Source organism: Galeopterus variegatus, unplaced genomic scaffold (assembly GCF_000696425.1).
Source record: "Galeopterus variegatus unplaced genomic scaffold, G_variegatus-3.0.2 Scaffold9526, whole genome shotgun sequence".
NCBI classification, from domain to species: domain Eukaryota; kingdom Metazoa; phylum Chordata; class Mammalia; order Dermoptera; family Cynocephalidae; genus Galeopterus; species Galeopterus variegatus.
The window spans coordinates 41517-63610 of NW_007735637.1; the positions used below are offsets into that span (position 1 = coordinate 41517).

Genomic DNA, 22094 nt, shown 5'->3' on the forward strand with positions numbered 1-22094 from the left:
GGTGATTTATGAAGAAACGGTATTTGTTGCTTACAGTTTTGGAGGCTGGGAAGTCCAAAGTCCAGGGGATACATCTGATGAGGGCCTTGTTGGTGGGTGGTGACTCTTCACAGCAATGCAGGGTGTCACATGGCAAATGGCTTGAGCAAGAGAGAGCTACCCTGCTCACTCACTCTCCTTATAAAGCCATTAGAACCATGCCCATTATGACCCATTAAACCATCAACATATTAATTCCATGAATGGACCAATCCATTCAATAGGGCATGGTCCTCACGATCTAATCACCTTTTAAATGCCCTACCTTTCAATTACTATAAAAGGATTTCCCACCCTCAACATTGTTACAGTGGGTATTAATACATGTACCTTTGGGGGACACAATTTAATCCACAACAATTCTTGAACTGCCAATGGGTCAAAAAATAAAAGGGAAATTAGAAAACATATTGGGACAAATAAAAACAAAAACATAGCAAACCAAAATGTATAGGATGCAGCCAAGGCAGTCTAAGAGGGAAGTTTATAGCAATAAATGCCTATATCCAAAAAGGGAAAAAAGATCTCAAATAACCTAAAGTTATACCTCAAAGAACTAGAAAAATAAAAACAAACTAAGCTCAAAGTTAGCAGGAGAAAATAAATAATCAAGATTACAGTAGAAATACAAAAAATAGAGAATAGAAAAAAACCAATGAAACTAAGAGTTGGTTTTTATAAAAAAATAAACAATATTGACAAACTGTGAGCTATATTAAGAAAAAAGAGAGAAGACTGAAATAAAATTAGAAATGAAACAGGAGATATTATAACTGATGCCACAGAAATAAAAAAGATCACAAGACTACTATTAATGGTATTCCTGACATACTATAAATAATTATATGCCAACAAATTGGATAATTTAGAAAAAAATAGATAAATTCCTAGAAACATACCACCTATCAAGACTGAATATTGAATAAATAGAAAATCTGAACATACCTATAATTGGTAAGGAGATTGAATCAGTAATCAAAAATTTTCCAACAAACAAATGCCCAGGACCAGATTGTTTCTCTAGTGAATTCTACCAAATGTTTAAAGAAGAATTAACACCAATCCTTTTCAGACTTGTTCAAAACATTGTAGAGGATGAAACACATCCAATCTCATTTTATGGATCCAGTATTACCCTAGTACCAAAACTAGATGAAGCTGCTACAAGAAAAAAATTACAGACTGATATCTGTAATGAATATAGATGCAAAAATCCTCAATAAAATACTGACAAATGGAATTTAGCTGCACATTAAAAGGATCACACACCATGACCAAGTGGAATTTATCCCTGGAATGCAAGCATGTTTCATCATACAGAAATCAATTAATGTGATATACCACATTAACAGAATGAAGGATAAGAACTACACAATTATCTTGGTAGATATAGAAAAAGCATTTGACAAAATTCAACAGCCTTTCAGGATAAACACTCTCAACAAACTAGGAGTAGTAGGAAAGTAACTCAATATAACAAAGGCCATAGAAGAAAAGCAAACATCGTACTCAACAGTGAAAAACTGAAAGTTTTTCCTCTAAGATCCGGAATAAGACAAGGATGCCCACTCTTGAAACTTTTATTCAACATAGTACTAAAAGTCCTAACCAGATCAATTAGGTAAGAAATAGAAATAAAAGGCATCCAAGTGAGAATGAAAGAAGTAAAATTATCTTTGCAGGTGACATGATTGTATAAGTAGAAAATCCTGAATATTCCACCAAAAGACTGTTAGAACTAATGAAATAATTTAGTAAAGTTGCAGATACAAAATAAACATACAAAAATCATTTATGCACTAAAAATAAACTCTGAAAAGGAAATTAAAATAATTCCTATTTACAGTTAGCTTCAAAAAGAACAAAATACTTTGGGGCCGGCCCGTGGCTCACTCGGGAGAGTGCGGTGCTGATAACACCAAGGCCCCGGGTTCGGATCCCATATAGGGATGGCCGGTTCGCTCACTGGGTGAGCGTGGTGCTGACAACACCAAGTCAAGGGTTAAGATCCCCTTACCGGTCATCTTTAAAAAAAGAAAAAAAAGAACAAAATACTTAGGAATAAAGGAATAAATTTAACAAAGGAGATGAATGACTTGCACACTGAAAACTAAAAATCATTGATGAATTAAATTCAGGAAGACAAAATAAAGGGAAGGACATCCTGTATTCCAGGATTTGAAGATTTAATCCTGTTAAAATATTCATACTACCCAAAATGACCTACAGATTCAATGCAATTCCTATCAAAATTATAATAATATTTTTCACAGAAATAGAAAAAATCCTAAATTTATATCACAAATGACCCTGAAGAGCCAAAACAATCTTGAGAAAGAAGGACAAAGCTGGAGGTATCACACTTCCTGATTTCAAAATAAAGTACAAGCTATAGTAATTAAAACAGTATGTTACTAGCATAAAGACAGACATATAGCTCAATGGTGTTGGGCCTTAAAAACTAACACCACCTTAAGAGACATTACAAGCGGCGCCATTATGGGCCCACAAGGGCATATTAACGTAGCAGCCTAAGATGGTGCCCAGAGGAAGTAAGGTGGGAGTGTCTGCAGGAACCTTGCCTTAGCCTTATTGGCCAAATACGCGCTTCCGCACTCGTGAACACTGTGTGATTGCAATAGCTAGGCATTGAGACAGGATGCATGCTCTCGTAACCTTTAAGCTGATTGGAGGATATAAAGACCTCCCTTCTCCATTTGCCTTTAAAAGCAAGTGCTTGTGTGATAATCAATGGAACTGCTCAACAGAACCCCCGCCAAGCCTGAGTGTCCTTTAACGGGCTGGTTGAGGCTGGCGGCTGTGCTCACCTCTCTTCGCGGCTCTCTTCTCCTGTCTCTTTCCAACAGGGACCGGAGGGAAAGAGGAATCTGGGCAATCCACCCGCCACCCACAGGGGAGAACAAGGGAGGGACCAATAGGAAGGCAAGGGCTGTACGGGCCGGCCAGTGGCTGACCCGACAGAGTAGTGCCCCGTGTGAGGCATTTTTTAAAACTCATGGGTAAAAGGCGAGCGAGTGAGGCCCCCGGCTGCTCGGTCCTGAAAGAAGGTCGGCAAAGGGTGATCAACCAACGGAGTGGCCCCCGCAACCGCAGTAGTCTCCGTGAAGCAATCTGCCTGCATGTCAGGGTGAGTACCATAACAGGGGGAAGTCCCTGCACTTCTCTGCCCTGTTGCTTCCCTTTGTCCCTTCCTTGTGGGGCAACAGGGGAGGTGTGTGTGGAAAGAGTGACAAGACAGCCTGTAAAGCTTTAAAGTACATGTTAAAAAGCAGAGGCCTAGAAATATCTGACTCCACGGTCACCAATGCCTGGTGTCATGTGGTGCAGGTGGCCCCTTGGGCACCTTCGTCCAACTTGCTCTCGTATGAGACTTGGAACAGGGTTCAGACCCGGCCAGAAAGAACGAGATTAGTCACGGGCAAGACCTCCCCCCCTTAGGGTTCTACCCAATCATCTCTGCCCTAAAGCTTTGCTTCCATCCCAAGCATCAGGAAGGGGCAGAAAGGGATTGGTCACAGTTCGATGAGGAGAGAAAAAAGGAAACAAAGCTGCCAATGTAAGGCCCTGAGCCACTGAGTGATACCTATGCCCCTACCCTGTACCCTCCTCTCCTGGCATACTCATCCCACCAGAGCCTAGCCGAAGGAGAGAAGGGGGCACCTGAAGAAGTGGAGGAGGCTAGTCCCCCTTTAAAAACACCCCCGGCAGAGCTGCAGGCTTTTCCTCATGGCTCGCTGGGAGCCCCCAGCCATCTGCAGCCCGTAGGGGGAAGCGGCCCCTCAGGCCTATCCGGTCAACGTTGCCCCCAGTGGAAATAGGCCAGTTGCTTGGTACCCTTGGGAAGCTCGTGACCTTAAAGAGCTGAAAAAGGCTGTCACAGAGGATGGGCCCAATTCCCCATGGGCAGAAACCATCCTCCAGGGCTTAGTGCACCAACCTTTCACAACCCAAGATTGGAAAATGCTCTGTAAGGCTGTCCTCCCCCCAAACTTGTTTATCAAGTTCTGAACCTTCGTTAAAGAAGAGTGCCATGTGCAGGCAGAGATAAATCAAGCAGCCAACCCACCCATCCCTATCAGCTTCGGCATGCTGTCTGGAACAGCAGATCAATTTAGTACTGGAATCCAACAGGCTGCTATCCCAGCTCCCTACCAGGTTAGGGCAACAGCGTTAGCCACATGGGAAAAGTTGGCTGAAGGGCCCAGTGAGCCCGCAATGGCCGGGGTCACCCAGCAACCCTCTGAGGACCTGCCCTCTTTCATAGTTCGGGTGGAACAGAGCATACAGAGAAAGTTTCCCCCAGGTCCTCTCCGGGACCAGTTTGTAAAAATGCTAGTGTGGGACGGCATGACTGCCGACCACAAGCTTGCCTATGCCGGGCTCAAAGATCGTTCTATGGAAAAGTGGGTCATTGCCAGTAGAGACGTTGGAAGCTACCAACCACAAACCAGGGCCTTAACTTCCGCTCTACAAGCTCAAAATGTCTGCCCTGCTGGGTTTCAGACATGCTGTGGGTTGGTTAATCCTTTCTTCTTTTCTGTTGCTCCCTTTTGGAATTGGAATATAGTTGCTCAATGTTATGGCTGTGGGGAACAAAGTCATTTCAAAAGGGACTGTCCCAACCGGAAAAATAAAAACCTTCCCTCTACGCCGTGCCCTAGGTGCGGTAAGGGGCTTCATTGGAAGCGTGAGTGCTGGTCTAAGTTTGACAAGGACAGAAAGCCTTTAAACTAGAGGAGGGGCAATCCCCAGCCCTGTCACCCCAAGGGGATACAAAGCCAGCGCCTCCATGCCCTACCAGGTGGCCAGTACCCCAGGCTCATTGGACTATACCTATAGTCCCTGGTTTAAGACCCGACAAATGGAACAGACGAGTCCAGAAATAAACCCATGAAAGTATGGTCAACTGATCTTTGAGAAGGGTGCCAAGAGTACACAATGAGGAAAAGATAGTCTTTTCAACAAATGGTGTTGGGAAAACTGGATATCCATATACAAAAGAATGAAATTGGACCCTTATTTTACATTATTAAAAAAACAACAACAACTCAAAATAGGTTAAAGACTTAAAGGTAAGACCTGAAACTTTAAAACTCCTAGAAGAAAATGTAGGGGAAAAGCTCAATGATATTGGTTTGGCCAATAATTTATTGGATAAGACACCAAAGCACAGGCAACAAAAACAAAAACAGACAGTGGCACTACATCAAACTAAAAAACTTCTGCACAAGGAAGGAAACAATTAACAGAGTGAAGAGACAACCTACAGAATGGGAGAAAATATTGGCAAACTGCATATCTGATAAGGGGTTGATATCCAAATATATAAAGGAGTCCTTCACCTCAGTAGCAAAAAAAGAACAAAACAAAACAAAAACCTCAGAAAACAAATAAAAAAATCCAATTAAAAATGGGCCAAGCACTTGAATACACATTTCTCCAAAGAAGATATACAAATGACCAACAGGTATATGAGAAGGTGCTCAACATCACTAATCATTGGGGAAATGTGAGTCAAGATCATAATGAGATATCACCACATACTGGTAGGATGGCTATTATAAAAAAGCCAAAAGATAACAAGTTTGGGGAAGGATGTGGAGAAATTGGAACCCTTGTACACTGTTGGTGGGAATGTAAAATGGTGCAGTCACTTCAGAAACAGTATGGAGGTTACTCAAAAACATAGATACACCACATGATTCTGCAATCCACTTCTGGGTGTCTATCCAAAAGAATTGAAATCAGGATCTCTAAGTTATATTTGCACTCCCATATTCATTGCTGTGTTATTAACTATAGCCAAGATGTGGAAACAACCCTAGTGTCCTTCCACAGATGAATACATAAAATATGGTATAGACATTCAATGAAATATCATTTAGAGTTAAAAAAAGAAAAGGAAATCCCGCCATATGTGACAACATGGATGAGCCTTGAGGACATTATACTAGGTGAAATAAGCTAGCAGAAAGACAAATACTGCATGATACTACTATATGAGGTATATAAAATAGCCAAATACATGGAAGCACAGAGTAGAATGGTGGTTGCCCAAGGCTAAGAAGAGGGGCAAACGGTGAGTTGCTATTCAACAAGCATAAAGTTTCAGTTATGCAAGACAGTTAAGTTCTAGAGATCTGCTGTACCTATAGTTAACCTTACTGTATTTTACACTTAAAGTTTTGTTAAGAGGATAGATCTCATGTTGTGTTCTTATCATGATTTTAAAAGGACAAAAAGAGGTGGCCAAAGTCATGCAGCTAATTATGACCAGAGTAAATTTCTTTTAAACTAGAATTATACACTTCTTTGTGTCTCATTTATTTGTTCTCTTTCTGTCCTTTTTAGGTTTTCTTTTTATACTCCTAAATATGCATTCCTTAACTTTGTAGGAAATTTTTACAGCATTTTAATCAGTCTTCCTTGAATGGTCCTATTTTCTCTGGTTCATGCACATTTTGCCAATTCCAACCCTATCACTCACCATATCAGATTTATTTTATTTCCTTTTAACTTTTACAAAATATAGTCTATACCTGATTTTAGGTCTTATATTGATGGATCTGAGATCTTATCACTTTATGCATGCTTTCATTTCATCTCCACACTTATTCATTTACCACTCCCCTCATCTTCCCAGAGATTCATCAGCCTGTTTTTATTAAGCACTATTTGTTTCAGTAGCTGCTTTGATTTAAGTTACCCTTTGTTCTTGATGAGAAAAATAGTAAGAGTATTTTATCAATGTACATACAAATAAATAATGTTTATTATTTTATGTAAAATAACATACTTCTATTAATTTTTTAAACAGATGTCCCTCTTGTAAACAAGGAAGCTGAAACTACTCCAAGTGAGGTAAGGGAAGTTGGAAGAGAATTTCTAATAGTCATAATTTTATAAAAGAATGAAATATTTGTAAATGGAGAAATATTTATAGATGGAGGGAAAAAGTCAGTAAAAAATAGAGTTCACATAATATAATTTATTTTCAGCTAATTTTATAGAAGGTATTTATTCGGTAAAGCAGTGGATCCCCATGTAAACCAATAATGAGTAAAAGGTCCTTTTCTACTGCTTGACAAATAGGATTTAGTGATTTCCATCCTTGGGTCAAGTGGCTTCCAAATACCAACTGAAGAGTCAGTACGTGACAGTTTTCCTCAGTTCAAAGAAAGAATTAATAAGACAATATAGAGAATTTTTCATAAGGCCAAATTTATTTAGCTTAGCAGGCTATCCTTTATTCTTTGTACTATTTTCTATTAAAATTTTGTCTGTTTTATGACATAGTTGTGATTTTATGATATTATTCTCTGTGCTATTTTGCTATTAAAATTTCCCTTGTTTCATGATCTATTGGTGATAGCATAATGTATAGTAAATGTCCACCCCAGGTTTTCTATTTTGAGATGTTGCTGATATAAAATTTGGACATATGAGAACCACTGCTTTATAAATCATATATATTTCATGATTTCAGGCAAGTAGAGAATTTCTCATGTCTTTTATTAAGTAATATAATAATTTACAAATATTGATGGTAACTTGTTATGATAAAGGGTAAGTGTAAAATTGACTTTAAGTAATTTTATTAATTTTCAATATTTTATAGTCAATAATGATTAATTGGTAGCTTGTTTTATTGCTGTATTTTCTAGCTACTGAATACTTATAATAAGAAAAGCCTGACTATACCAACTGTGAACCAATCGGACCAAGATGATTCAACTGCTGTTGCTCCTAAAAGGGTTGACTCAACACTTCTAACCGTAGATCCTCCACTGCACATTATTCCTAGCCTGGAAATAACAGAAGAGGACAAAACACCACCGTTAGAGGAATACCAATCAGGAGCTGTGCCAGATGAAAAAATGAAATATGCATTATTTCCACCAGAAGTGAAATTGAGAGATAAATATTCAGGGATTTTAAGAACAAACTCATCTGCATCAGAGGTAAAGTTGAGAATTATCTGTATAAATCCAGAGAGAGTCAGGAGGAGGAACTTAGATTAATCTCCAACAGAAATTCGGTGGCAAATAAACTATCTAAACTTAGCTGAAAGGAAGAGCACAAGCTTAGTTTCCCCAGATTCAAAATTTAATAGTAGCTTTCAAAGCAGAGATCCAAAAGAAGACATTGAACTAAAAGTGTCTGCTCTTGTATTAGAAGTATATGACTAGGAAAAACAAAATGATTTATTAAAAAAAATTAAATACAAATAAGTTGAAAATGCACTCAAATGTTTCCAGAAGGAAATGTGTCTAAGTATATTAAATATTTCTACTCTACTTATACTGATCAAGTAATGAGGGAAAAAATCTGTGAAGAAAAAGCAAAGTTATTTGAGATACCAGTAATAGAAGTTAATCTCATAGGTTGGTGTAAAATTCAACTGAAAGTGTAACAACAATAACAAAATGTAAATTCAAAGGAAACTTAAAAGCTTGAGAAGTGGAAATTTTATAAAACTTTTATAGAAAATAGTACATGTTCTCCTTGTTAAAAATAATTTTGTAACTTAAAATGAGAATGATCTGGGCTGGCCCTGTGGCTCACTCGGAGAGTGCAGTGCTGCCACGGGTTCGGATCCTATATAGGGATGGCCGGTGCGCTCACTGGCTGAGTGTGGTGCAGGCAATACCAAGCCAAAGGTTGCGATCCCCTTACCAGTCACATTAAAAAAAAAAAAAATGAGAATGATCTGAATGTAAATTTAAAGGTACACCAGAGTAAAGCCTTTCTCAAAATGTGTTATTCTACTTAGATCTTTACATTTTATTTGAATCATTGTTATAGGTAGCTCATAAAGCAGAGTAAAAAGGTATAAAGGTAAGAGGGTAAAGAATTTGAGTTTTAAGTAAGGATCTGCCTCTAAGTTCTTCCTCTTTTTGTTCTCTTACTTAAGCTTAAGAACCTTCTGTTTAGTCGTCTCGTAGACATTTCCCCTGGATGTTCTATAAGCCAGAGAGATTTTGTCTGCCACTTCTGTGTCATTCCTTGTCTTGTTTTTAAGTGGATTCCCTACCCAGCCTACACCTGGCAACCCAATCATTTTCACGTTACTTTTGAAACTGTTTGCACAGAACCTTCTTTGGAACTAGCTCTTACTATTAACAGTTTTACTTTCTTTCATTCCATTTCCTCTCTTCATTACCTTCTTATTCAGCTTTTATTCCATGGTTTTAACTGTTATTTTAGTGCCACTTTGCTCATATCCTAAATTTCCATACCCCTCTGTCTTTTTATACAAATCTGATAGTCTCATTTTTCAATGGCTCCTTTTCTCCATTGCTACCTACCTCAATAGCCTTATTTTGTGTTACTACTGCCCCTCCCCTGTCTCTGTGCTCCAGTATCACTTATCTCAAATGTTTCAAAGAACTAGGATCCCTTCCAACTCAAGATTCTTGCACATGCTGTTTTTCACATGGAATGCTGTGTCCCCCTTCTCGCCTTTAGACCTCACTTTCAGTGCAACTTTTTCTGGGATTTTTAGATAAGGGGGTTTCATTGTACCACAATCATTGAGCATGTTCTTCAGAGTATTTCAAATTTGAATTTCGTATTTATTAGCATAATTTTTTTATTAATGTCTTTCTTCCTCTCCACCCTAAGTGGACTGAAAACTCCAAGAGACCCAGGGGATATCCGATTTATACTGCATTATATCAGTACCTAATACAAATGATATGTAGTAGACCTTCAATTAGTATTTAATGAAGGATTGCTGAGTGATATTTTTGTTTGGACATGGTATTTTTTTTTAAATCTGGGAATGTATTTTGTTCACCAACATTTTTAAAAGATAGTTTTGCTAGATATTTAATTTTTGGTTGATGGTTGTTTTTGTTTTTTCTCTTGCAGCACTTTTAATATATCATTCCATTGCCCTCTGACCTGTCTTTTTTGATAAGAAGTCAGATGTTATTCTTATTTTGGTTCCTTGTATATTGAGTTATTTTCCTTTTGCTGCTTTTAAAATTTTCTCTTTGTCTTTTTCAATAGTTTTTTCCCCAACTTTATTAAGTTTTAATTGGCAAATAAAAAATGTTATGTACTTATGGTGTATACATTGTGCAGTGATTAAATAAAGCTAATGAACACATTCGTTGCATCAAATACTTATTTTTTCATGAGAACACTTAGTATATACTCTCTTAGTAATTTTCAAGTATATTCTATGTTATTATTTACTATGGTCACCATGCTGTACAATTGATCTCCAGAACTTATTCCTCCGGAACTGTCTTTTAGCAATTTTAATATAATATGTCTCGGCGTGGATCTCTTTGTGTTTATCCTATTTGAAGTTCATTGAGCTTCTTGGATATCTTGATTAATAATTTTCATTAAATTTAAGAAGTTTTCAGCCATTATTTTTCCAAATATGTTTTCTTTTCTTCTTTCTCCTCTCTTTGTGGGACTTTTATTGCACATATGTTAGTTTGCTTAGTAGTGTTGCATGGATCTCTAACAATCTGTTAATTTTTTTCATTCTTGTTTTCTTCTGTTCTTCACATTGGAAAAATCTCTATTGATCTATGTTCTTTTTTGCTGATACTTTCCTTTGTCAGGTCAAATCTGCTGTTGAGCCTTCTAAGTGAATTTTCATTTCAGTTATTGTCTTTTTTAACACAGAATTTTCATGTTTCTTTTTTGTAGTTTCTATCTCTTTATTGTTATTCTCTATTTGATGAGTCATTGTTACCATACTGTTCTTTAATTATTTAAACATGGTTTCTTTCAGTTCTTTAAACATTTTAGGTGCTTTGAAGTCTTTGTCTGCTAAGTCCTGCACCTCAACCTTCTCAGAGTAAGTTTGACTACATTTTTCACTCTGCATGAGTCATACTTTCCTGTTTCTTTGTATATAACATAGTTTTTGTTGAAAACTGGACGTTTTAAATAATATAGTCTATCAGCTATGTCTTCTGACTACCTACTCTTAGGGACTGGTTATTGTTGCTCCTTTCTGTTTGTTTATTTGTTTTGCAATTTTTCAGACTGATTTTCCCCAGTTGACACTACAAATATCCTTGCTTAGGTTTATTATTATCGTTATCATCATCATCATCATCATCATCATCATTATTATTATTATTACTTTTAAGCATGGCTTCCTTGGGGCTGCCCGAGTGTCAGTATAACTTAGTGACCAAACAATTATTGATCAAAGGCTGCGCTTAAACACCTTAAGTCAGTAAGATTTTCACCATTAGCCAATGGATCTGTGTATGTCTTGGGGGATTCTTTTAAAATTCAGGCAGTTTGTATGTCTGCCATAACTTTTACTCTCTGCATTCTCAGAGCCTTACATTCAGCCAGGGATAAGTAGCTCACTAAAGCTTTCTCTAGTCTCCCCTGAGTGTCTGCTCAGCCTTGCGCAAGCACATAGCCTTCCATACCAGTAGTATAAGTGGGATCTTGCCAAGACTCACTTTGTGTCATTCCCTGTATCTCCCTGATAAGTTTTGGCTGGTCTTCCATTCTCTTGCTTCCCCCACTTTAAATTTATGGCTACACATGAGGACATATAGCCCAGCCAGGTATTCATCCTACTCTACCATGTTTAATTTAGTCTCTCAGTCTCTGACATTAGTTTTTCACAAATTTTTCTCTCCTCTCTTAAATTGCCAACATATTTCTCCCTTCTTTGCTGTTAGTCGATTACCTAACTTCTTGTTTTACTAAACAAGAGAGAAACTAGAAACTATTTTATCTTCCCATTATCCTACCTTCCTGCCAAATCTATACACATATACCCATTATTTCCTACTATTAAAATGACTTTTGTGTACTTTTTAAAAAAGCTAATTCCATCACTATTTGTGTACCATTTTCTATCCACTCTCAACTATTTAAGGACTTCGTCTATTCGATTATTTCCTTTCTCCCATGTATCTGTCAAAAATACTTTCATCTGCAAGTAAAATAATATCTGACTAATGGCCATTTAAAAGGTGATTATTTTTCTCATATAAAAAAAGTCATAACATTGAGATTCCTGACATTGGTTCAGTGGCTTAGCAATGTCATCAAGTACCCAGAAACTAGGCTCTTTCATATATTTCCTCGTTTCGTCCTCATGCTTGTCACCTCATGACCACAAAATGCTTGCTTTAAGCTCTAGGTGTCATATGTATACCAAGTCAGCGGCAAGGATGTGGAGGTAGCACAGTCAAGCTCTCTTTTAGCACTTACTGCCTTTTATTTTTAAAAAGAAACAAAAGTTTACACAATAATTCCCTGGTATATTTTATGTCTCATTGACTAAAATTAGGCCACATAATTACCTCTAGCTTCAAAGGAGAGTGGCAAAACTAGTATTTGGCAAAAGGGAATGGGATTGCCAATAATGATTCATCATTTTGGGCTGCATACAATTTTGTCATTACAAGCAAAATTTAGGTTTTTCTTAATAACAAGGTGGTATGGGAGTGGTTACTGTATAGTCAACCAGCAGTAGCACCACAATTATTTTCCATATTTATTGGATTACTTTCTTCAGTATACATACATGCTGTGGTTACTAATCTTTTAAAATACATACTCCCTTTAATCCATATCTCTGCTTATGATTGTAGAAAAAACTGTGAAAGAGTTATATATACTGCTTTCTCTACTTTCTTACATTCTTTTCTCTCACACTCTGTATTAGTCCGTTTCTGTTGCTTATAACAGAATACCTGAAACTGGGTAATTTGTAAAAGAGTGAAATTTATTTCTTACGGTTTCAGAAGCTGGGAAGTTCATAGTCCAGGGGGTACATCTGATAAAGACCATTTTCTTGGTGGTGACTCTCTACAGTGTGACACAGGGCATCACATGGTGAGAATGAGCTGAGCAAGAGTGAGCTTTAACCTTCTCACTCTCCTTATAAAGCCATCAGAACTGTGCAGTTAATCAATCCATTCACAAGGGCACAGTCCTCACAATCTAATCACCTCTGAAAGGCTCCACCTTTCAAATACCATAAGTGGATTTCCCATCCTCTTAGCAGTGTTATGGTGGGGATTAAGTTTCCAATATATGAACTTTGGGGGGATATGTTTGAGCCATAGCACACTCCAATAAGGTTTTCATCATTACCATTCAATGAGTCCACTCTTTTCAAATTCACCAATGACTACCATATTACCAATGTGATTATCAATTCTCAGTTCTCGTCTTGACTGCTTAGCAGCATTTGACACAAATAATTGCATCTTTTTGTTGAAATTAATTTTTTTACTGACCTTTTGTAATATTGCATTCTTCTGGTTTTCTTCCTTCCTCACTGCTGCTCTTTGCTGGAGAAGTCTCCTCTTCCAAGTTCTAAATGTAGGAGTGTCCCAGTCCCAGTCCTTGTATTCTTTTCTCTTCCTAACATTTCTAGGGGATTCATTCAGTCTTGTAGCTTTAAATACCATATATAAATGAACGATGTCAAAATTCATATTTCTGAGCTCTTAACTTCAGGATTATATACAAGGGGTCTTTTTTTTTTTCCCTTTTTGTCTTTTTTACTGACCGGTAACAGGATCGCAACCCTCAGTGTCGCGCCCGTACCGGGGACCGGCAATGGGATCGCAACCCTCGGTGTTGCGCCCGCACCGCGCTCAGCCAGCGAGCGGGAACCGGTCTCCACATGGGATCCGAACCCTCAGCGGGAACGCCGCCGCGCTCCCAAGCGGCACACTCTCCAGTGCGCCACCAGGCCAGCCCTACAAGGGGTCTTTAAAAAGTTCATGGAAAGGTTCATATTATCTTTTAATTCTATTTTTCCATGAACTTTTTGAAGTGCCCTTGTATGTAACAAATTGCTCCACTTAGATATCTTGTAGAAATCTTAAACTTAACATGACCAAAACAGAAGTATATCATCTTCTACCAACTCTCTACTCCTAGCTTAAAATCCCCCCTCCCCTTAATATTCAATATTCATTTAGTCTCTTCAGCAAATAGACATTTCAGGCATTGTTTCTCGGTGTATGAAATATTTTGTTAAACAAAAAAAAAACAAAAATAAATGCTCTTGAGGAGCTTATGTTCTTATAAATGGCACATCTAAGTTGTTAAGACCAAAATCCTAGGGGTCAACCTGGGTTTCTTGGTTTCTCTCATCTCTTGTATCCAATCCCCCACCCACCATCAAGTCTTATCAGTTCTATATTCAAAATATATGTAAAATCTACCACCTTCATTGCTTTCACCTTAGACCAAGCTACTGTCATCTCTCTCCCCTTTGCTGTAAAATATAAAAGCCTAGTTATTCTACTTCCAATTTTGCCTCTATCCAGTCTGTTCTTCTCATAGTAGCCAAATTGATCTTGTAAAAATGTAATCTGAATTATATCACTCCCCTGCTCAGTATTCTTCAATGGTATCTTTTCATGCTTGGAATAAAATCCAAACTTCTTAAACCATCGTCTACAAGGCCCCACTTCGTCTATATTCTACGAATGTCTCTATCCTCATGTCTTACCATTATTTCCTTTGTTTACTCTGCTTCAGTCATATTAGTCTTTTTGTTATTCCTTGAACAAATTAAACTTGTTCTAAGCTCAGCATCTTTCTAATTATTCTTCTCTCTCATAGATCTTCTCAGGGTTCCTTTATTCATATCATTCAGGTCTCTGCTCAGATGTTACCTCCCTAGAGGGGCCTTCTTTGACCACTCTTAAATAATTGTCCACCCATCCACCCTACCCCATACCTATTACTCTTTCCTCAGGTATCATATTACGTGTTTGTTGACTTGTTTATTGTCTGTCACTCCCACTTGACTATAAATTCCAGACGGTAGGGATTAAGTCTTATTTACCACTGTACCTTACCATCTAGAATACTGATGAGTCCATGGTAGGCAATCAGTAACTATTTGTTGAATTACTTAGTTAAAAAAATACTACAGGGTCTTGAGGCATTTGCTCTGGAGTCTCTGAATCTATTATAATTCCTGGGCCTCACTGTATGTAATTAATCAAAATCAATCACCTGGTCATAGGAAATGCAAATAATTTTAGTACCCTTAAAGTGGATGAAACACCTAGCTCTGGCATACCAAATATCTGGCATTTCTGGAAATCTAGATTCCTAGTTCCCTCTCCAAAAAGGTTCTCTTGTTTTCACAGTGCACAGAAAGAACTGGTGACTTATTTTTGCAAACCCCTCCAGGTTTGGCACTAACTGCAGGCCTGGAAGACTCTGGCTCAATAACACAGCTGCAGCTGGGGAAACTGCTGGGAGCAGATTAATGGCCAAGGTCACTGGAAAAACCATGAAAGTGATCTCAAATGTTAGTGCCTGAAGGCTACTTGAGTGGTGAACTCACAAAGGATAGTGGTAAGAGCTCTAGGATCTACAGAAGACTAGGGTTTAGGAGGGAATGGAGTAATGTATGTAATATGACCAACCTTGTAAGCTTCTATTTATCTACTTGAATTTAACTGCCCTCATTAAGCTATGAATTTCATTCATGAAATTTAAATCCCTAAATAATGACTGATGGTACTGATGAGAAATATGCTGTAAACTCGCAAAAACATCATCTTCTCTAACTGCCCTTTGAGTCAACCAAAGTCATGCATGTGAAATGCACCTTGCAATTAGTTTATCCACTTCCTTTTAAATTTTTTTTAATTATACACACATGTGGGGTACAATGTTGATTTTCAGCAATTGTGTACAATGTGTGGTGGTTAGATCAGTACAGTTAGCTTATTCATCATTACAATATGCAATCATTCTTTATGTCCATTGACCAATTCCTCATTAACCCCCCTCCTTCTTTCCCTCCCCTCCCCTTTTCAAAAACAGGTTTTAAATTTTTAATTAACAAATAATGTGTGTGTATTTATGGAGTACAGTGTGGTGTTTTGATCTATATCTACATTATAATAACATTTAATCAAGTTAACACTTATTTTTTTGTGGTAAGAATGGTAAAAATGTATTTCAGCAATTTCAAAATATACAAAACATTATTATTAACTGTGGTCACCATGCAGTGTAGTATATCACTAAAACTTATTACTCCAGTATAACTGAAATTTTGCATCCTTTAATCAACATCTTCCCTTTCCCCAATCCTCTTCCTCCTGCTACATCCCCAGACTCTGGTAACCACCATTCTACTTTTTGTTTCTATGATATTGACTTTTTTTAGACTTCACATATTAGTGAGATCATTGCAGTATTTGTCTTTCTGTTCCTGCCTTATTTCACTTAGCATAATGCCCTCCAGTTCCATCCATGTTGTCACAAATGACAGAACTTCTTCTTTTTTAAGGCCGTATAGTATTCTATTGTGTGTATATACACCACATTTTCTTTATCTGTTCATCTGTTCATGGACACTTAGTTTGCTTTCCTATCTTGTCTATTGTGAATAATGCTGAAATGAACATAAAAGTGCAAATATCTATGACATGCTGATTTAAATTCCTTTCAATATATAATGAGAAATGGGATGCTGGACTTTGTGGTAACTCAATTTTCAGTTTTTTGAGGAATCTCCATACTATTTTCCAAAATGGCTATACTAATTTACATTTCCACCAATAGAATAAAAGTGTTCCCTTTTCTACACATCCTCATCAACACTTGTTATCATTCATCTTTTTGATAATAGCCATTGTAACAGGCATGAGGTGATATCTCATTGTGGTTTTAATTTGCATTTCACCAATTACTAGAGATGTTGAGCATTTTAATTTCTTTTTTGGATAGTTTGTTGTTAGTGTATAGAAATGCTATTGATTTCTGTATGTTGATTTGTAATCTGCAACTTTACTGAATTTGTTTATCGGGTCTAATAGTTTTTTGTGTACTTTTTATAGGGTTTTCTCTGTATAAGACCATGTCATCAGCAGAAACAATTTCACTTTTTTCTTATCTATCTGGATGCCTTTTATTTCTTTCTCTTGCCTAATTGCTCTGGCTAAGACTTTCAGTACTATGTTGAACAAAAATGGCTAGAGTGAACATCCTTGTCCTGTTGCTATTCTTACAGGAAAAGCTTTCAACTTTTCAACATTGAATATGATGTTAGCTGTGGCCTTGTCAGGTATAACCTTTATTGTGTTGAGGTACATTTCTTTTATATCTATTTGTTTGAGAGTTTTTAACATGGACAGATATTGAATTTTGTCAAATGCTTTTTCTGCATCTAATTGAAATGATCATGTGATTTTTGTCCTTCATCTTGTTAATATGGTATATCACATTTATTGATTTATGTACATTGAGCCATCTTTGCATCCCTAGGATAAATCCCACATCTGTGGTAAATGATATTTTCAATGTGCTGTTGAAATCAGTTTTCTAATATTTTGTTAAAGATTTTTGCATCTGTGCTCAACAGGGATGTTGGCCTGTGGTTTTCTTTTCTTATGATGCCTTTGTATGGCTGTGGTATCAGACTAAGACTGGACTCACAAAATGGGTTTGGAAGTATTCCTCCTCTATTTTGGGGGAGATTTAGAGAAGAATTGGTATTAGTTTTTCTTGAAATATTTGGTGGATTCAGCAGTGAAGCCATCAGGTCCTGGGCTTTTCTTTGATGGGAGACTTCTTATTACTTATTCAATCTACTTACTCATTATTAGTCTGTTAAGATTTTCTGTTTCTTCCTGATTCAGTCATGGGAGGTTACATGTGTCTTAAAAAATCTTATACTAATACCAGGCTATTTTTAAACTGATAATGATTTAAGTTTAATCACTTGCACAACCTTTTACTCACTCCTCAATTTGTTTTTATTGACACGTTTTGTATCTTTTACAGTTTGTGTCCCTTAACAAATTATTGAAGATATGGTTTTTAATAGTTTTGTCTTTTTAACCTTCATACTAGAGTTATAATTGATTTTTACCCCACTGTTACAGTATAATTGTGTTCTGAATTTGATTATATACTTACTTTTACCAGTGAGTTTTATATTTTCACATAGTTACATCTTCCTACTTAGCAACATTTTCCTTTAGCATTTCTTATTAGGCAGGTCTAGTGGTGGTAAATTCCTCCAGCTTTTATTTGGCTGAGAAATTTTTATCTTCACTTCATTTTTGAAGACAGATTGCTGTGTATATATTTTCAGTTGGCAGTTTTTTTCTTTCAGTTCTTTGACTGTATTATCCTATTCCCTTCTGGCCTGCAGAGTTTCTGTAGAAAAAAATCTGCTGATAATTTTATGGAGGCCCCCTTGTATGTGACAAGTTGCTTTTTCCTTGTAGCTTTTAATATTCTCTCTTTGCCTTTAACTTTTGACATTCAGACATAACATGTCTGGGTGTAGCTGTCTTTGAATTCATCCTATAAGGTGTCTATTGAGCTTTTGGATCTAGATTTCTATTTCCTTCCTCAGACTTGGGAACATTTCTGCCTTTAGTTTTTTGAATTTGAATTTGTGTTCTGTTCCTTTCTTCTCCCTTCTCCTCCTGGAATTTCAGTAATGCATAATATATTTTACTTGATGGTATCCCATAAGTTCCTTAAGCTGTCTTTTTTCCTTTTGTTCCTGAGATTGGACAATTTCCAGTGACCTGTCTTCAAGCTTTCTAATCCTTTCTTCTGCTTGATCTAGTCTGCTGTTGAACCCCTTTATTGAATTTCTGAGTTCAGTTATCATATTCTTCAGTTCTATGATTTCTGCTTGGTAATTTAAAATATCTTTTGTCTCTTTGTTTAACTTCTCATTTTATTCATGGATTGCTCTTCTTACCTTGGTGAGCACTTTTATGCCTGTCCTTTTGATTTCCCTGTCAGGTAAACCACATATCTCCATTTGATTAGAGTCATCTTCTTGAAATTTATCTTGTTCTTTTATTTGGAACATATTTCCCATTAAATTTTTTTTTTATTTGACTTCATGTTGGTTTCTGTCCATTAGATAAAAGAACCACTTCTCCAGATCTTGGTGGACTGGTCTCATGTAGCAGATGTTCATCCCCAGTCAGCCCAACCAGTGATTCTAGGTGCTTCTGAACTCCTTGTGCTTGTTGAACCTGCTGTATCTGTTCTTACTGGTCCCCAAGAAATTAGAGAGTGTCAAGTCATGCTATTGCTTTGAGAGAGTTGGGATAGAAGCCATTTCATTGGGATTAAGCTGGAGAGGTTGGGGTATTAGATGTATATTCCAGTTTCTTCTATCCTTGCAGAGAAGCTGAGAGCCATCATACCTCCCACTCATTTTGTCCTATACCAAGGAGAGGGTCTTAGGCAGACACCCATATTCTTGATCAGTTTTCTCACCTTGAACCTATGGAGATAGCTTCTTAACATTTGCAAGTTTAAAAGTCAGCATTCTGTGTTCTGTGCTCTGGGAGACTCGGAAGTGCAGAGCTTTGTCAACTCCTAGAGACAGGTTATTTAGGAGCTAGTACCTTGGGTTTAAAAGTTAGGGTGCTCAATGCATGCAGAAACTACTTCCATGGAGAGTCTGCAGATCTGGATTTATTGCTGGAGCAAGCCACAGAAGAAGGTGTGTGAAGTCCCCACTGTCCTGCTCAAGAAAGTAGAAGTTTCACACCCTCCTAGCAGGAGGAGACTTTTGTTATGGAGTTATTGCTGAAGCAAGCCAGGGAAGAAGGCACAGGGATTGCCCACTGACCCTTTCAGGCACAGAGAGGTCTTCTTACCTCCTTACAATATGACATTGCAAGAGTGTATCACAAGATCAATCCAGGGGAAAAGGTGAGGGGAGTGCCATTTCTCCTGTTCTTGCTGGCAGAGGCCTCCGACCCCTTTCCATGGAGAGACTGTAGGGCTAGAATTATCACCAGAGCAAGCTGAGAAGGAAGGTGCAGGGATTGTCCATTCTCCTGTCTGAGCAAGAAGCCTCACACCCTCCCAGCAGGGGACATCATTTGGTGTGGAATTATTGCAGAGGAAAGCCAGGGAGGAAAGTGCAGGGAGTTCCCTCTCTCCTTTTCAGGCATGAAGAGGTTCCCCAGCCTTTTTCTAATGAGAGATTGCAGAAATTTATCTCAGGAGCAAGCCAGGGAAGAAGGCCCAGGGCTGGCAGGGAGAGGCTGTTGCGGGGAGGCTGGGGTGTCCTTCCCATTCTTGCTGTCAGAGCCTCTATCCTCTTTCCAGGGTAAGATTGTAGCACTGGAATTACACTGTATCAAACCTAGGAAGAAGGCATGGGGAATGCCATGCTTCCCTTTTAGGCTCAAAGAGGTTTATTTTTTATTTGCTAAGTAGGCTCTGGATCCTGGCTTGTTAGAGGCCAGAGCCACAGGTAACTGCTGGAAAACTGTGACCAAACCCTTTCCAGGGGAAAAGCGGAAGCTGGACTCACCCTGCAGGTACAGGGTAGGGAAGTGCTTGTGTGGTCATAGCCCACCTTTGCTCTTTGTGCTTGAGATAAATCCTCAAATGCCCTGTCCCTGCTGTTCTTCCAGCAGGTGAATTACCGGCCACACCCTCCAGCAGGAACTGTAAAAGTTGTGTACTATATGTGTGATACGAACATCTCACCCCTTGGGAAGAAGCTGTGAGTTGGGGTTTCCTTCCTGAGTGTAAGATGCTGTGCTCATGGTGGGATTAGTGCATGAGTGTATGGCTGTTTTCCTATCTGTTTTGATGTGGATATTTTCTCAGTAGTTTGGTATGTAGGAGTCTTTCAACCGGATTCTGGCTTTCTCTTGGAGAGAACTGATCTGTATGTAGGTGTTTGCTGTGGGAGGAGAGCTGTCAGAAACCTCCTACTTTGCCATGTTGCTGATATCACTCCACTGCATTTTTTAGTCTAATATTTTTTTTCACCTGCAAGTATGCTTTTCTAATCTTGATATTTTATTTCCACAGCTGTAATAAGTTTCTGAAACTAATTTAGACTAAATAGTAAAGACAAAAAAATAGATTCCATGATTATTGAAGTAAGGGGGACCTTTCTGATTGATCAAAATAAACCTTCTTTTAATATAGACTATTAAAAAATTTCTAGTCATTTTTCTTTTTCCTTATTCTTTTCTCAGAAAAGTCTGTTTGTCCGTTGGTATCACAGATTGATTTAATCAGAGATTGTTTATTTAAAACTTTGGTGTCTGTCAAAGGAAAAAGAGTCATTTTATATTTTCAGTAGTTGATGTATTAGACTTGCATTTGCCTGTAAGGAATAGGAAAAATATATATACAGCCTGAAGCAATTATAAATCATAGAACTTAACTGAATTTTTAGAGTGTTTCTGTATTGATTTGGGCAGCCTTCCTTAACTTAGCCAGGCACCCTAGACTAACTGCAGGTGCTGTGAGCTTTAGAAAGCTTGTGTGTTTCCACTGGTGAGTAGAGGGTCCTATCTACTTTCTTCCAAGTCAAGCTTTTACCTGAATATGGTAAATAACAGGTTGATTGTTCACCCTTCAATCTGTTTTCATGTTGACTGTGTCTTACGTAACTCTTCAGCATTTTTGGACTGTGAAAAGTACCTATGCTTATTATTTTCCATCCCATTCCCCACCCCAACCTACTCTTCAACTTTCTTTGTCTTGTTTTTTGTCCCAAGGGATGACCCCCATGAACCACCTCACCAGACTCTCTTGCTGGCTGACTTCTAGCAACAAATGTAGGCTCTAGAAGGACATTGGAGGGCAAGAGGAAAGAAAGAGTGGGGGTTTTATTCCCTACCGTCTTTTTGCTTTGGTGCCGAGGTTCTGGCAATGATTTTCCTTCACAGCTACAGCTCCTACTTTGGTGGCTCTGGCTAGAGAGGTAACAGCTTCTCACTGTTGCCCTCAGCATCCCTTGTTGGTTCCTGAGGAATTCCAATTCCTTCCTGCCCTTAGTCTAGCTAGTAATCTCCCCAGTTTGCTAATATGTATACAGATTTCCCTCTGTCTTTATACCTCTGCTCACCTCATTTTACAGGAATTCAAATGACCATCTTTAAAAAAAATTTTTATTTTTTATTGAAGCATAATTGATTATACATATTTGCAGGGTACAGAGTTGACTATCAGTAGTTGTGTACAAATATGTGATGGTCACATCAGGATAGTTAGCTTACTTATTATGTCCTTATTATTTATTTATGTATTGC

General features: G+C 37.8%; 1 protein-coding gene across 1 annotated transcript in view; it reads left to right on the plus strand.

The window, feature by feature from the left end:
• The window catches only part of LOC103609360 (amyotrophic lateral sclerosis 2 chromosomal region candidate gene 11 protein-like), a 49191-nt gene extending 40692 nt beyond the window's left edge, over positions 1-8499 (plus strand). The window contains 2 exon segments of the mRNA XM_008593688.1: positions 6878-6921; positions 7725-8499. Of these exon segments, the coding sequence (XP_008591910.1) occupies positions 6878-6921; positions 7725-8249 (569 nt within the window). The 3' untranslated portion in view covers positions 8250-8499.
• The last annotated feature ends 13595 nt before the right edge of the window (positions 8500-22094 follow it).